Consider the following 16,736-nt stretch of genomic DNA (forward strand, 5'->3'; position numbering starts at 1 on the left):
TGCCCAAAAGGTTCTTCTGTGGTTTTGACATAAGTGTTTAGAAAACAACATCACCAACTCCTGACCTGGGGTCCGTTCTTCGTACGTCGCTAACTCAGTTAGCTGGATTTGATTGTTGGCGATTTGGCATGATCTTGGATTGTTTGGTTCTTCGACGCTCATCCTGGACTTGCTGTCATAGCAACAGGTGCTCAAACTTAAACCTGCTCGGGAGCAGGCTTATTTCATGTTAACAGGATTAGATCGTGGCTTCACAAGCGGAGCTGATACGGGAAGTCCAGCGCAGCGCGATAGTGCACTTTCTGAGAGATATATATTTTTTTCTCGTGATTCGTGAGATTGTCGTTTACATTATTAATTTGTTGGAAACGCACATTTATTTTCGACTTGTCGGAGTCGGGCTTTAACTACAGCATAAACTGTAGGCCTACTAAGATTATTTGCGAGTGGCTCTTTCCTTTACACTATTGGAGATGCAGAGAACTTGATGGAAAGTGCTGTCTGCCGTGTCATTCTGTGTTTACCTGGCGCTTTTAGATTTAAAAAACAGTTTTAGTTTTTTTTGTGGCATTTCCAAGCCACTTAAGACCAAATGTTGTAAAGCAGTTTTTTTTAAAGCAGTTTTTTGTGTTAGGCTATCATAATTTTTTATGAAGTTCATGCAATCATGACCATGCCGTTACAGTATATGTCACTCAGGCTTCACTAACGTGATTGGTTGGTACCATAGACTATAGACTGCCATCAAGGCCTCAATGAAGGGGATTATGTGAACAGAAAGGGGGTTCACAATGTAAATGTGCAGCCCAGTTACTATTGTGATTCTTAATATTCCAGATTAGTAATATTGTATCAAATTAAAAAAAGGCAGTTGACTAAAATCTTCCATTTCACAAATGTGAAAGCAAAATGGCCAGGATCTGTGCATGACTTAAGAATGTTCAGAGATTCACATTTATGCACATTATTTCAAAGTGGTAAGGAAAGTTCCACAATTAAATATCAAGCTCACTGTATTACATACACTTATGATGATCCTAACAGAACTGCATTTTTTCATAGGTGATTATGACATGTTCCTGCCTGCAGACAGGTGTTTTATGACCCCATTCCCTGACCCAAACCAGTTACAATGCAGCTCTAGCCAGGACAAGGGCACATAATGAAATTAACTTTGGCTAAAGGGAAGATTTCAGTGTCTGAAAAGTCTGAGGGTTGCACACCTGACAGGGCCTGTGCCATTGTTGCATGTGCCATATTACACAACATTGCCAAAAAACAACACTTTTCATTAAATGTTTAATAAAAGACAAATATGCTTAGTTCCTTGAGTTTTATTTCAATTGTTCTTTGTAAAGAAAAGCCAGTGGTCAAGTGCCTGCAACAAGAGATATTAGACACATGCCTCATGCAACAAATAAAAAGGAAAAGTTGGCTATACACTGCCCACCTGTAGGCCTATGTCTCTCTGTCTGTGCAGACTCTTCTGTAGGCCTTTCTGTAGATGTGGAATCCTGCAACTTATATTGCAGCCATAAAGCATACAAGTATAAATGAAGTAAAGTTATTTATGCACTTGCAGGTAGGCTAGTTCCTCCATATGACAGTTATCTGAGAGGGTTTATTCACTGTCCAGTGCAATGGAAACAAATGGACATTACAAATCTTATACTTTCTTTCCTTTGGAAAGTTAGCAAATGTCCACTTACTGCACATATTTCAGCCACCACTTTCTTGGGAACAGATACAAGTGTGTATTATGTAAAAGTGCACAAAAGAGGAAAACACAATGTCATTACAATGAACTGCACTCAGGAAAAATGTGATCAATAACTCATGGCAAAATATGTTTACATTAACATAAGTTTATCAGTTTTCACTTTACAAGTCAAAGCAATTCATCATTACTCAAGATTTAACAGTTGAAATGACTATACAGCCTTAGTTTAATGCAGCAAAAAATATTTTACAGTGTAGGTTACTAAGATCTTTTCTTTTTTTCTCAGCCTTTTTCTTGGTTGCTTTTATAAACAGACAACCATTTATTTAACAGTGCATTTTATAAAAGAGACTATAATATAACTAAAAATTACCATTATGTAGAATATTTTTGTACTTCACTTTTATTTGTTCCCATGTTCTAGTGTGGTGACTCTGACATTACAATGAACAGAGTAATTATGCAATTATTAAAATACAAAAATATAGTCTAATAAGTGATAAAAACATCTAACATGGCCACTTCTAACGGATTTAAATTGTCTGCTACTTTTTGCCAGCCCTCTCTCCTGGCTTTTGCAGACTTTGAGGTGTTCCCTGGCGTTTTTATTAAACATTAAAATTCAAAATAAACTTTGACTATTTAGTTCTTGCTCTGCTGAGGAGAAAAACTGAGCGCGCTCTTTGGCCACGCTGAACAGCCAATAGCAGCGTTGCTGATCAGTGTTTCTACTATCGATACATATCCCCTTTTAAACAGCGCATGAACGTGCAATTATCTCAGATAACTCAAACCAGCGATACTAATCATATCCGGCAAGTGTGTTCGAAGAACCGAGTTAGCCAGATCATGATTTGCACGATGATATCATCTTGGATGTGTCATTTGATCTCGGATGTTTTAAGCAACGTACGAAGAACGGGCCCCTGGTAGTGTGCGTGTGTGTGTGTGTGTGTGTGTGCAACAAAGCATTTTTGTGTTTAGTGGACTTAATGACATTTGCTAAAACTTTTCCTACTTTTTATGTGGACATAAACATTTTTGTGCAGAGAGCGATTGTTTTGTCAGAAATAATCATATGTCATGTGGAGAAGACCTTAGAAAACATGCAGAATCTCAACAACCACATGATCATTCATATCTGAAGCACAAAACAATTTACAGACTGAAGATTAATACTGAGGGTTACCAGTTTGTTTAAGTCATATTTCCTTTATTTTGAAGCACTCATGTAAAAACTGTAGTATATTTTACAGATTCATCTGCTACTATGTCAAACAATAACCAAGAGAAGAGCAGCACAGAGTCTGACCAGACCAAAGAGCAACATGCTCATTTCAACAGGTAAGTGTCATAATACAAATGTAAGATAACAGTTCCCTTTCAAGGGAACTCGAGCAGGCTTTTGATTTGTGTCCCTCCCTGCCCTCACTACATTACGGGTATACACGCAGTTAAAGTGTTTGTTTGGGGGCGGTGCATGCACATCAGTGTGGCCTGACAGTTTCATTCATAAAATGTTCCCTATGTGTAGAAAAAGACATGCACTATCTGGAGTTTTAACTCCACCCCTTTTGAGCCTTAACTAGCTCAGATCTCGTGCTTGCTTAAGCAGCGTGTAGATTATGGGTCAACATAAAGAATCTACAGTTAGGATCTTGGTTCAACGCATAGATTATGGGTTTACGCATAGATTATGGATTATTAATGAAAGCTGCAAGAGAAAGAGGGGACATTGCTTTTTTAAGGTATGACAAGTTTATTGTTCATAAATGGCATTGAGAATGAAAGGGAAGATTTGAAGCATTGATAAGAATAAGATGTGAAATTAAGGTGGGATATTGTATTTCTGATGTCTCTTGGTTTGTCATTTTCCCCAAAAAAGGTATTAAGGGTAAGATCACATCATATAGATCATGTTTATTTGAGTGATGATGATTTTTATACGCAAGCTGGATCAGTCCAAATAGGTTGTAGTGGTCAAAATATTGTTGTGATTGCAAGGAAAAATTAAATACCCAAAGCCAATTAAGCAAAAAATTGTGTATAAAAGGTCATATAGGAGGTTTTCCCATGATGCTTGTTTGAGTGATGTGGGTAAGATAGGGTGGTCAGATATTTATGATGAAGAAGAACCAGATCGAGTACTTGAATTATTTCTTAAAAAAATCCAACCAATAATTGGTAATCACGCCCCCATTAAGAAATCGATTATTAGGAATTGTAGAGCATCCTGGATTGATAATGAATTAAAAGATTAAATGACTCAGAGAGATGAGGCTAAGAAAAGAGCACAAAAAACTGGAAGTATAATTGATGGACAGAAATATTGTAAAATGAGGAATTATGTGACAAAACTTAATCAAAAGAAAAAGAAACAATATTATGTACTACAGTTAAATGGAAAATGAATGATGGGAAAAAGCTTTGGCGTACATTAAATAGTATAATGGGAAGACATACTTATCCATATCCTACTTCGACGGACTGTGATGGTATTTTTATTACAAACCCAAAGAAATGTCTAATTATTTGAATAATTATTTTGGTAGCAAGGTATATCATTTTAGGGAAGAATTATCTTATGGAACAGACAATAACTTGACAATTTTAACATAATAAAATTATATGAGGGGTAAACATTGTCATTTCCATTTAGCCAATGTGAGTGATTCCTTCAGAGTGAACACGGTGAATCTGACTGCAGTAGATGTGAAAGATATTAATAAAAATAATGTTAATTCACCCAGCGCTCATACCTGTATTTATTTCCTGTTTTCGGTCGAAGTCCATAGTAATCAATTGTCGAGTTCACGCGCGTGATCATAGGTAGCTAAGCAACAGTGGAGAATTCGACAATCGACTACTGTGGACTTCGACCAAAAACAGGAAATAAATACAGGTATGAGCGCTGGCCAAATTTACTTTTTATTTTTGTTAAACATTTTATTCATATCTTTCACATCTACTGCAGTCAGATTCACCCGTGATCACTCTGAAGGAATCACTCACATTGGCTGTGCACTTGTAATGACACATCAAGGATGTTAAGAGACTAAAAGCAGGTTTAAAACTTACCCCATTGAAGTCAACAGGGTGCAAATTTTAAAAAGAGGATAACACGGTGTAGGCAACACCGATTTTTGTCGTTGTTCTCTGTACTGACAGCACTCCAAATTTACAAAACAATGAGCTCAATGTTAAAATTGACCGGAGTTCTCCTTTAATAAGTTAATAAAGTCTATATGTAAGGATAAAAAAAAAAATCAGGGATAGATAATATAGATGATAAATTGATTCGAATTGCCATAGATTATGTATCTGTCATTTATTAAATACAATCCTTAGACGACTAACATTTCCACAGGCTTGGAAAGAAGCAAAAATTATTCCATTGCCCAAAGATAGGAAAATACCATTTAGTGGCCCTAATAGTCGTCTAGTAAGTTTGTTACCAGCGCTAAGTAAGATCTTAAGGCAGTATTTGATCAAATACAAGGTTACTTCTCAGAAATAATCTTATTCAGCATAATTTATCTGACAACAAATAATCTGACAACAAATTTTCAGCATGCTTACAGAAAGGGACACTCTACATGCACAGCTTTAGTACAAATGACAGATGACTGGTATAGGGATTTGGGTAATAAAATGACATGTGGAGCAGTCTTATTAGATTTTACAGCAGCATTTAATCTTATTGATCACAAGCTTCTTCTTGAAAAGTTGGAGTGTTATGGATTTAGACCTTCAGCAGTTTCTTGGATGCAAAGTTATTTAGTAAATATATTGCAAAGAGTATTTTTTAATGTAAGATATTCAGAAAGAATATGAGTATAATGTGGAGTTCCTCAAGGGAGCTGTCTAGGACCACTCATGCATTCCATTTTTACTAATGATTTGCCTCTCATTTTAAAAAGTGCTTTACAATGTCCATATGGCACAAATATTAATAGCATGCATCTCCATCTTAATTGGTTAAAGGTAGAAGACCGGATGACTGAGGCAATTTTATTAGCAACATGGAAGGTTTTACAGTATACAATTGCATTGTATCGGTACAATCAATTAAAATGCAATTTAGAGTCGTACACATAAGCCACTAGACAGGCAAAAGTGAAGGCAGAGTTACACTCCCCAGAGCAAAAACTAATTTCCTCAAACGTACAGTAGTATATAGGACAATGAAACCATGGAATTCTCTATCATTGTCATTAATTAGAAAAACATAGAAATTAAAATTCAAAAGGCAGGTAAAAGCACACTTAAGATTATCATATTTATAGGAGGTTATGCATATAAGTTAGTTGGATGTGTTATAAGTGTTAGACCTGGTGTTTGTTTAGACATTAACTGATTATTTGAAAATATTTGGACCCTGATTTGTTATTGACAGTATTTTAAAGGACAAGATCGGTATTTTATACTTAAAGCCCTGTTTTCAGATCGTTTCTGATGAAATACAATGGTTATGTTATGCAGGTAAGAGAGGACCCAAAAGTGAATTATCAAAATAGAGTCTTTAATGAGAACACAGGTGGCAAAATGTAGAACACAATTCTTCTTCTTGAGAGATAATGGCAAAACAGGCAACCCGCAGAGAGGGCGATAAAAATGAAACAAAAATGCTTGAGCAAAAAAATACTTCAGATAACTTCAAAAAAATTCTTTAGGCAGCAGACAGAGAAGGCTGTGTTTGCGGCGACAGGCTGCAGCAGAATAGACAAGGCTCGAGAAAAGACTGCGGTTACCAGATCTCGGACAGCGTCAGATGAACTGGGGCCTCATTTATAAAACTGTGCGTAGGAACCTTACTAAAAGTGTACGTGCGCCCGAAAGCCAAAAATGGCGTACGCAAAAAAAATATTCAGACTTATAAAAACCGTGCGTACGCCAGAACCTGCGCAGAATTCACTTTATAAATCCCAGTCAGCGGAAGATTGTGCGTACATGCGTCTCCACCCGAAATAACCATATATGGAGCTTACAACGCCTAGTTTTACTATGCAGATCCTCATCTGCATATCATTTGCATATGATTATTCATCCACGTGATAACTTAAACGTTATCACGTGGATGAATAATCATATGCAAATGATATAAACGGTACAAGAAACATTACATTAATATGTATTTCATCACGGCCAGATGAAAAAGCTAAATTATCCAAATTGACAGAGTGTGTTAAAGATATAAAAGATTGGATGACGCGCAATTTTCTTTTATTAAATCCAGACAAGACAGAGGTAATACTTATCGGTTCAAAAAACCGCCCACAAAACCTCTCACAATACAACTTAAACATAGTAGGATGTCCTGTTACTTTATCCTCTACAGTAAAAGACCTGGGTGTTATACTTGACTGCAACCTGTCTTTTGAAAATCATATTTTATATGTTACAAAAACAGCCTTTTTCCACCTTAGAAACATTGCTAAGCTACGTAACATGCTATCAGTTTCTGATGCAGAAAAGTTAGTTCATGCATTCATGACCTCGAGACTAGATTACTGTAATGCTTTATTAGCCGGTTGTCCTGCATCCTCAATAAACAAGCTACAGTTAGTCCAAAATGCCGCCGCTAGAGTTCTTACTAGATCAAGAAAATTTGATCATATAACACCGATTTTATCATCACTACATTGGCTACCTATAAAGTTCCGAATTAATTACAAGGTATTGCTACTGACTTATAAAGCCCTAAATGGCTTAGCTCCAGTTTATTTAACGGATCTTCTATCGCCCTATAATCCATCGCGCTCTTTAAGATCACTATATTCGAGGCTTTTGGTCATTCCTAGGATATCCAGATCATCCAAAGGAGGGAGAGCATTTTCACATTTGGCTCCGAAACTCTGGAATAGCCTTCCTGATACTGTTCGTTGCTCGGACTCGCTCTCCCAGTTTAAAACTTAATTAAAGACGCATCTCTTCAGCCAGGCATTTATATAATATTTTTAATCTTACAGTTAAATCCGGTCTCTAGTTCATAAACGCCAGAGGAGAACTGGCCCCCGACTGAGCCTGGGTTCTCCCAAGATTTTTTTTCTCCATTAGGTCACCTGATGGAGTTTTTCGGTTCCTTGCCACTGTTGCCTTTGGCTTGCTCAGTTGGGGATACTTAATTTAATTAATCAATCAACAATACTATTGATCAGCATTACCAAACGTGGACGTTTTACACTAGAAACAAACACTTATGTACTATTTTATTTAAAGGTGAACTAAGGAACTTTTTTAACTTAACTGAACAGCTTCGGAGTCATTGGAATGGTTATATTACTTATTTCGGTTGAATGGTGGTCGTTTCGCACCCCCCTGGTGCCCGTGAGTGGAAAATACGCACTTGCAACTTTGAGCCAGCGGGCCGCCGGCCGCCGCGTCAGGAAGTCTCGCATGATATCAGGTCTCGCGATGTAAACAATTGCTTTACGGCCAAAAGAAATCTGCTAAAATGCTGTCATTATTGCGCTCCCTCACGCTGTTCGAACCCGAATGAAGAAGACGTTTTAAAGAATGTCCCGTCTGCTTTGATGTCGTTGATCTACTAGTCTCTGGTGTCTGAGAATCACCTACGAGTTTTTACTACAGTGTTGTCAAATATCTATTCCGAAGCTGTGGGGGGAGCTCTAGAGAGAAACCTGCGAGCAAAAAGCGAGAATACAGCGAAGAAATCCCGAAGTTACTGAGCCCCGCTTTAATACTGTGAAGCTGCTTTGATACAATCTGTATTGTGAAAAGCACTATATAAATAAAGTTGACTTGACTTGACTTGATACAAATCAAGTAGTTGCCTATCCTTGCCTTGTTTTTGAATAGCCTACATAAATCAAATAGTGTAAAATACATATCAGAGAAAGTTTTTCTCAATCTTTTCCACTTGCCGAATTGTATTTTTAATTGATTTATATTTTTAATGGAAACAGATAGGCCTTGGGCATTATTTGCACGAAACTATTTTCTCAGACAATCTGGTATTATCATGATAAGCAATTATCTCTGTGGTTAAAACATTAAAGCACGCCACAGGAAAAGTGTTCAAAAACAAATCGCATCCACAACAAATATTTCTAATGATTGAATTTAAAAAAAATGTAACTTCAGTAATGATTTCATGTTTAAGTGTTTAACTCCATTAATTTGAATGCCATATTTAATATAAATGTTTATATCAGAAGTATTTTATTTATTTAAACTGTTATTTGCGTCAGTTTCACTAAACGGCTCAACACGCTCGCTGCCGCGGACATTTAAGAAGGAATGGATATTTGCTTCAAGTGACAGGCTTGGTGATTGAAATTGTATTTGTATAATCTTTCTGTATATGTTTAATTTTCTTTAGATTTTCTGTATAAAAGTGACCAAAAATACATTTAACTCCAGCTCACCATCGGTGTCGCCAAAGTGCTCCATCTCCAAAACGTTCGTACGCATGGGTCAGAGTTTGCGTGCAGGTGCGCAAAATTTCCCCGTCAAGTTTTTCTTTATAAATCCCACCTTTTGCGCAGGAACTGGCGTAAGCATGTTTTCAGCCCCGTTTTGTGCGTACGCAAGCTTTATAAATGAGGCCCCTGGACAGGATACAAGGACCAGAAGATTAGCAGAGAATAGATTGCGTTCACCAGGCGGATGCCAACAGGACAGGACTAGGACAGAGACCAACAGGACTGTAGTTTGCTTCTAGCATGAGATACTCAAGTGAGAATCCGACAAAGAAAGAAGCAGGAACAGAGAGAAAAATAGAGACCTAATCAGAGGGGAGAGGGAACAGGTGGGATGAGAGTAAACGAGGTAGTCAGAGAAGATGAGGAACAGCTGGAGGAAGAGAAAAGGGAAAGAGAAAGTAACCAAAAAAGACCAGCAGAGGGAGACAGAGTAGAGAGAAAGAACAGGAACAAGACATAACATGACAAGACATGACAGGTTAAAGGAGAACTCCGGTCAATTTTATCATTGAGCTAATTTTTTTGTAAATTTGGAGTGCTGTCAGTACAGAGAACAACGACAAAAATCGGTGTTGCCTACACCATGTTATCCTCTTTTTAAAATTTGCACCCTGTTGACTTCAATGGGGCAAGTTTTAGCCTCTTAACATCCTTGATGTGTCATTACAAGTGCACAGCCAATGTGAGTGATTCCTTCAGAGTGAACACGGGTGAATCTGACTGCAGTAGATGTGAAAGATATGAATAAAAATTATGTTATTTCAGCCAGCGCACATACCTGTATTTACATCCTGTTTTCGGTCGAAGTCCATAGTAGTCAATTGTCGAGTTCACGCACATAGGTTATCACGCGCGTGAACTCGACAATTGACTACTGTGGACTTCGACCGAAAACAGAATGTAAATACAGGTATGAGCGCTGGCTGAAATAACATCATCTTTATTCATATCTTTCACATGTACTGCAGTCAGATTCACTCGTGTTCACTCTGAAGGAATCACTCACATTGGCTGTGCACTTGTAATGACACATCAAGGATGTTAAGAGACTAAAAGCTGGTTTAAAACTTGCCCCATTGAAGTCAACAGGGTGCAAATTTTAAAAAGAGGATAACACGGTGTAGGCAACACCGATTTTTGTCATTGTTCTCTGTACTGACAGCACTCCAAATTTACAAAACAATGAGCTCAATGTTAAAATTGACCGGAGTTCTCCTTTAAAGCGGGGCTCAGTAACTTCGGGATTTCTTCGCTGTATTCTCGCTTTTTGCTCGCAGGTTTCTCTCTAGAGCTCCCCCCACAGCTTCGGAATATATATTTGACAACACTGTTGTAAAAACTCGTAGGCGATTCTCGGACACCAGAGGCTAGTAGATCAACGACATCAAAGCAGATGGGACATTCTTTAAAACGTCTTCTTCATTCGGGTTCGAACAGCGTGAGGGAGCGCAATAATGACAGCATTTTAGCAGATTTCTTTTGGCCGTAAAGCAATTGTTTACATCGCGAGACCTGATATCACGCGAGACTTCCTGACGCGGCGGCCGGCGGCCCGCCGGCTCAAAGTTGCAAGTGCGTATTTTCCGCTCATGGGCACCAGGGGGGTGCGAAACGACCACCATTCAACCGAAATAAGTAATATAACCATTCCAATGACTCTGAAGCTGTTCAGTTAAGGTAAAAAAGTTACTTAGTTCACCTTTAAGATTGAAATTTGGACACATGTTGCTGGCCCGAGAATTTTCGGTTTCTGTGGTAGCGCACCGCCCCCCACCTCCACAATGGCTGCATAGGTACACTGGAACAATCCTTCCTAAAACACATTAAACTTTCGTTTACAAAGACGTGAAACTCACAGAGTGGTCAGGGGTGTTCACTGATAGGCTCACACAAAAATTGCTGCAAAAGATGCTTTCCAACAGGTGTTTTACCATTCGTTGTAAAACTGTGGACCTATTTTTCCAAACGCCTCATACCCATGCATTCTTCCGTTGAGAGCTTGAATAATAGACACTCCAGTCCAATTGGTGGCGACAATGCACCTTTGCCAATTGCAAGCAAACCACTGGCGGAGTAATACCGTACCTCACAGCATATCAGTGAACACCCCTGACCACTCGGTGAGTTTCACGTCTTTGTAAACGAAAGTTTAATGCGTTTTAGGAAGGATTGGGGGGGTGCTACCACAGAAACCGAAAATTCTCGGGCCAGCAGCATGTGTCCAAATTTCAATCTTAACCGTTCTATTTCATCAGAAACGATCTGAAAACAGGGCTTTAAGTGTAAAATACCGAACTTGTCCTTTAATGTCTTTTGTGTATGTGATAATTAATAATGTCTGTTTTTATGTGTTGTGTGGACCCCAGGAAGACTAGGAAGACTTCTTGGGCATAGCTAATGGGGATACAAATAAATAAACAAATAAACAAAAAATGATGGATCCGCAGTGTATTTAAAATGCGGAGGAAACTGACCTCAGGGAGTTTCCCCTTTCTCTCTTTTTCCTATTATCACAACTAAAATGTGTGTTTGCAAGCTATGATTCTTTTTGTATTCAAATATGAATATTCAGCCTGTAATTCAGACTATGAAATACTTGTCTGATGGTTATTGGCTGCATTTAATTTTGAGAAATTAAATGAAATATCTGTCTGGCCTTTTAGCTGCATAAAATACTATGCAGTTTCTAAAATCCATGTTTATGTTAAGGGCACGTGCAGAATGCTTCGTATCCTTTCTAAAATCCATGTTTGTGGTTTTGTTTAATTTTGAGAAATAAAAATTAAATATCTTTCTGGCTTTATAGCTGCATAAAATACTATGCCCTTTCTAAAATCCATGTTTATGATAAGGACAAATTTTAGATCTGCGCAAATTTTAGATCTGCTCTGTACCTAGAATATAATACCTAGAATATCAAAGTCGACTGCTGGCGGTAGATCCTTTTCCTATTTAGCACCAAAACTCTGGAACAGTTTTCCTAACATTGTCCGGGAAGCAGACACACTCTGTCAGTTCAAAGCCAGATTAAAAGCACATTTCTTTTACCTAGCATTCACATAACACATTATAGACTTTTATAATTCAATGTTAGGCTGCATAGATTAGGTCAATTCTGGTTAATTCTGGTTCGCGTGGCTACGTGGAAGCGATAAAAATTCTGTATTATTAACTTTAAGGCCAGACAAGTAGTATGTTGAGGGTTGATTTTGGGAAGGGAAGGACTACACGCCTGCGCACATATATTCAAACGCACATACCTTTAGACTGAACTCGTAATACGCATGTGCACGCCATCTGCGTTCTCACTGGTTCGCGTTTTTGAAGTTTGCGCAGAGATAACTTAAGAGTTTTCTGTTAAAACGGTGTCGTGTTAGCGGCCCCTAAGTTAATAACTAATGATCGTTGTGACGGAAGTGAATCAATCAAACTAACTTTAGCTGGACAATAACTTTATTCTAGAGCTGCTATAAAGCCAAAACACTTTACTTTAATTTCCTATTATCATTGTAAAGCTGCTTTGGAACAATCTACATTGTTAAAAGCGCTATATAAATGAAGATGACTTGACTTGACTGTAGGGAAGCTCAACTAAAAAATTAAGATACTTACACTCAAGCAAGTCGTGTCACAAATCAGGTCCGAGGATTGGTTTGTCAGGTTAGATCTAAAGGACGCATACTTCCACATATCCATCCTTCCACAACACAGGAAGTTCCTGAGGTTTGCTTTTGGTGGTGAAGCGTACCAATATTGTGTTCTTCCTTTCGGCCTAGCTTTATCATCTCGCAATTTCACGCAGTGTGTGGATGCAGCTCTGGCTCCGCTGCGACTCCAGGGCATCCGTATATTGAATTATATCGACAATTGGTTGATTGTAGCTCAATAAGAGCATCAGGCAGTTAGACATCAAGATGTCATTCTCACTCATATAAGAAAGTTGGGGTTGAATGCCAAGAAGGGTGTGCTGTCTCTAATACAGAGGACCACTTTTATGGGCGTGAAATGGGATTTGACGATGCAGACACGCCTGTCTCCTGCTCTTATTGCTTCGATTCTCTCAGCCATGAAACAAGTAAAGCTAGGCTAGTCGCTTACTATAAAGCAGTTTCAAAAACTGTTAGGTCTGATGGCAGCAGTGTCCAACGTTATAACTTGCGGCCTGTTGTACATGAGATTGTTGCAGTGGTGGCTCAGGACCAAGGAGTTCTCCCCGAGGGGAAACGCGCTCCGCATGATGAAGGTCACGTGGCGATGCCTTCGTGCCTTAGTTATGCGGAAAGAACCTTGGTTCCTGTCCCAAGCTCCCATGTTGGGAGCTCCTTGCCGTGTCACGCTAATGACGGATGTAGCATGTCTCACGGGTTGGGGGCCGATCATAAATGTTCGCACAGCCCAAGGTCTGGGGCGTGACCATCATCTCTCGTGGCATATAAATTGTCTAGAAATGTTGGCTGTGTTCCATGCTCTGAAACACTTCCTCCCAGACCTGAGGGGCCATCATGTGCTTGTTCATTCCAACAATACATCAGTGGTCTCATATATAAACCATCAGGGGGGTCTGCGATCGTGCTCCTTATAGAAGCTGGCTCACCAGATCCACCTGCAGGCCCAAGGGAGGTTGCTCTCTCTGAAGGCAATCTACATCCCGGGGAATTTAAATCTGTTGATAAATAAACTTGTCGAGGCAGGGGCCGAGGCCCGGGAAATGGAGACTCCACCCTGAGGTGGTGGAGCTCCTATGGGAGAACTTCAGTCGAGCCGAGGTCGACCTGTTCGCATCACATGAGACGATCAATCAATCAATCAATCAATCAATCAATCAATCAATCAATCAATCAAATTTTATTTGTAGAGCGCCTTACAACAGCCAGAAGGTGCACAAGGCGCTTTCCAGTAAAAACATCAATAGACAACAATATATAAAAACATAATTGTACATAAAAATAGCAATCGAGTCGGAGGCTGCGTATTAAAAGCTTGTCTGAATAGATGTGTTTTCAACTGTGATTTAAAAACACTCAACACAGTGATGCTTTGTAGGTGTGCTTGAAGTGCGTTCCACAGCTTTGGGCCCTGGGCGGCAAATGACCGGCCTCCAAACTTTTTATATTTGAACTTGGGAATGACCAGAGATGTGTGTTCAGAGGAGCGCAGAGTTCTGGCTGGTTGGTAACTCAACGCAATGTCTCAATCCTGTCTATCTCAGGGAACCGAGGTTGTATGAGGAGCAGCTTGTCCAAAATATTCCTAAACTATTGTTGTTACATTAATATGTTCATATTGAAAACATATGTAACACAATATATATTTATATTTATTGCTGCTACTTGCTATTACTATTATTGCTATTACTATTGCTACTAATATACAGGGACGTGCACAGGAATTTTGAGGGGCAGTTGCTCTGACCTGAAAAAGGGCACCCCTTGGAAGGGCAACGTGAGTCGAGAAGGGCATATGGGCAGTTGCCCGGGCAACCTGAGCAACCCCCTGTGCACGTCCCTGCTAATATATCTGTGTAATTTTTTTTTTTTTTTTTTTTTTTTTGCAACATAAATGAGAAGCATTTACCTCCTTGTTTTACAGAAAGCCAAGACTTCCACCACGCAGACCAACTCTTATTCATGGAGGTCCTCCAAAACGATACCGTCTGCATACAGAGAGAAAAGTGCTTGATGATAATGGAAAAGTCAGAAAATGGACTTATGGGAACAAAGATACAAGTAAACGAAACAAAATTGTTCTGCTGGTGGGAGAAACCGGCGCTGGCAAGACGTCTCTCATCAACACCATGGTCAACTACTTACTAGATGTGAAGTTTGAGGAAGAAATATGGTATGAAATCACAGAAGAAGAAGCCAGAGACCAATCAGAATCACAAACATCTGAAATCACCATGTATGAGGTCTTTCGTGTAAAGGGTCACATATCTCTCACCATCATTGATACTCCAGGATACGGAGACACTAGAGGACTGGAAAAAGATCTGGAAGTTGCTGAGAATTTATCCATGTTGTTTCAGAGCAATGATGGGGTTCGTCATATTGACGCTGTGTGTTTTGTGACACAAGCGTCTAAGAATCGCCTCTCGGACAGACAGCATTACATCATCAGTTCAGTTCTGTCTTTGTTTGGAAAAGACATTGTGAACAATATTGTGTTTCTAATCACACACTCTGATGGTCTGCCACCCCAAAACGTCCTCAGCGCCATTGATAAAGCTAGAATCCCCTGCAGACGAGACCACAGCGGCCAACCTGTTTATTTCTTATTCAACAACCGGCAAGCTGAAGCCCGTCACACTGGAGAGCGTCAAGTTCGTGCTCAAAGAGACGCCTGGGAAGACAGCATGGAAGATACAAATAAATTTCTTCAGTCATTGGATGAAAATAATAGAAAAAGTTTAGAGTTGACTTCAAATGTCCTGATAGAGCGCATTCAATTTGAAGCATTTATCTGCAACTTACAGCTGCAAATTCAAGAGAAAGAATTAAAGAAATCTGAAAAAATTCAGATCCAGGAGGTAATAAGACAAAACAAGGAAAAGATTGACAGGCGTACAAACTTCAACATTAAAGTAAAAAAGACTGTCAAAATGAAAGTTCCCATTGAAAGCGCTTCATGGAAGCACAGGAAGGCGACGACCTGCACCGTCTGTGAGGAAAACTGCCATGAGTTTGACTGCTGGTGGGTTTCTGATCCCAGCAAATGTGAAGTCATGAAAAACGGCTACTGTACCGTGTGCACAGGGAAGTGTCACCACAGCAAACACATCAAAGAAGACAAGAAATACATTGTCAACACCTCAAGCATTGTGATGGAATTTGACGAATTTAATAAGAAATATGAAAAAGTTCAAGAACAAACTAAGAGGTTTTCGGTTATAATGGATCATCTTGACAAAGATCTGAAGGAGATTGAGGACCAAAAGTCAATTCTGCTGTTCAATGCTTACAAGAACATCAAGCATCTGTCTCAGATCGCATTAAAGCCAGACTCGGCCTTCACTCTTCAGCATCTGGACTTCTTCATCCCCAGAGTAAGGGAGGCTGGGAAAAAAGACTGGGTCCGAGAGCTGGAGGAAATGAGGAGAACCGCTGAAGCTGAAGAAGCGACTAAAGACGCTCTGAGTTATCTGAAAGCCGGTATGGCTAAACTTAAACTGGAACATGTCTTTGGTGGGCAGTGAACAAATGCAGAGAAGACAAGAGATGAATCAATAAAAATTACTTTTTGTAAATCTGCAAATAATAAGAAACTTAATTTATTCATAGTATCAAGCTGTTTTAGTATTTAAAATCTCTTTCTCTGACCTTTACTTGGACTGTTCCCCGCTGGTGGAATGATGTGCCTAACTCAACCAGAGCTGCTGAGTCCATAGCCACTTTCAAGAAATGGCTGAATCTTTTTCGGCAGCACTTGATCCAGTAATACTAACACTTTCTCTTCTATTCTATTTGTTTATCTTTTTTTTTTTTTTTTTTTTTTTTGCACTGCGTTGGATTAAACTGGGAAGGGTCATAGCACTTGCATATTGCTGTCCTACTGTTAGTTTAACTGCTTCTATA

At 39.1% G+C, this 16,736-nt stretch overlaps 1 protein-coding gene across 1 annotated transcript in view; it reads left to right on the forward strand.

Moving 5' to 3' along the window:
• The window catches only part of LOC311078901 (uncharacterized protein), a gene marked incomplete at both ends in the record, with an annotated part of 31,111 nt that extends 14,754 nt beyond the window's left edge, over positions 1 to 16,357 (forward strand). Inside the window, one exon of the mRNA XM_084107952.1 lies at positions 14,755 to 16,357. Coding sequence (XP_083964078.1) covers positions 14,755 to 16,357 — 1,603 coding nt within the window. The remainder of the gene's footprint in view (positions 1 to 14,754) is intronic.
• Positions 16,358 to 16,736: the final 379 nt, after the last annotated feature.

This window comes from Abramis brama (assembly GCF_963993115.1).
Source record: "Abramis brama genome assembly, chromosome: 3".
Taxonomy (NCBI): domain Eukaryota; kingdom Metazoa; phylum Chordata; class Actinopteri; order Cypriniformes; family Leuciscidae; genus Abramis; species Abramis brama.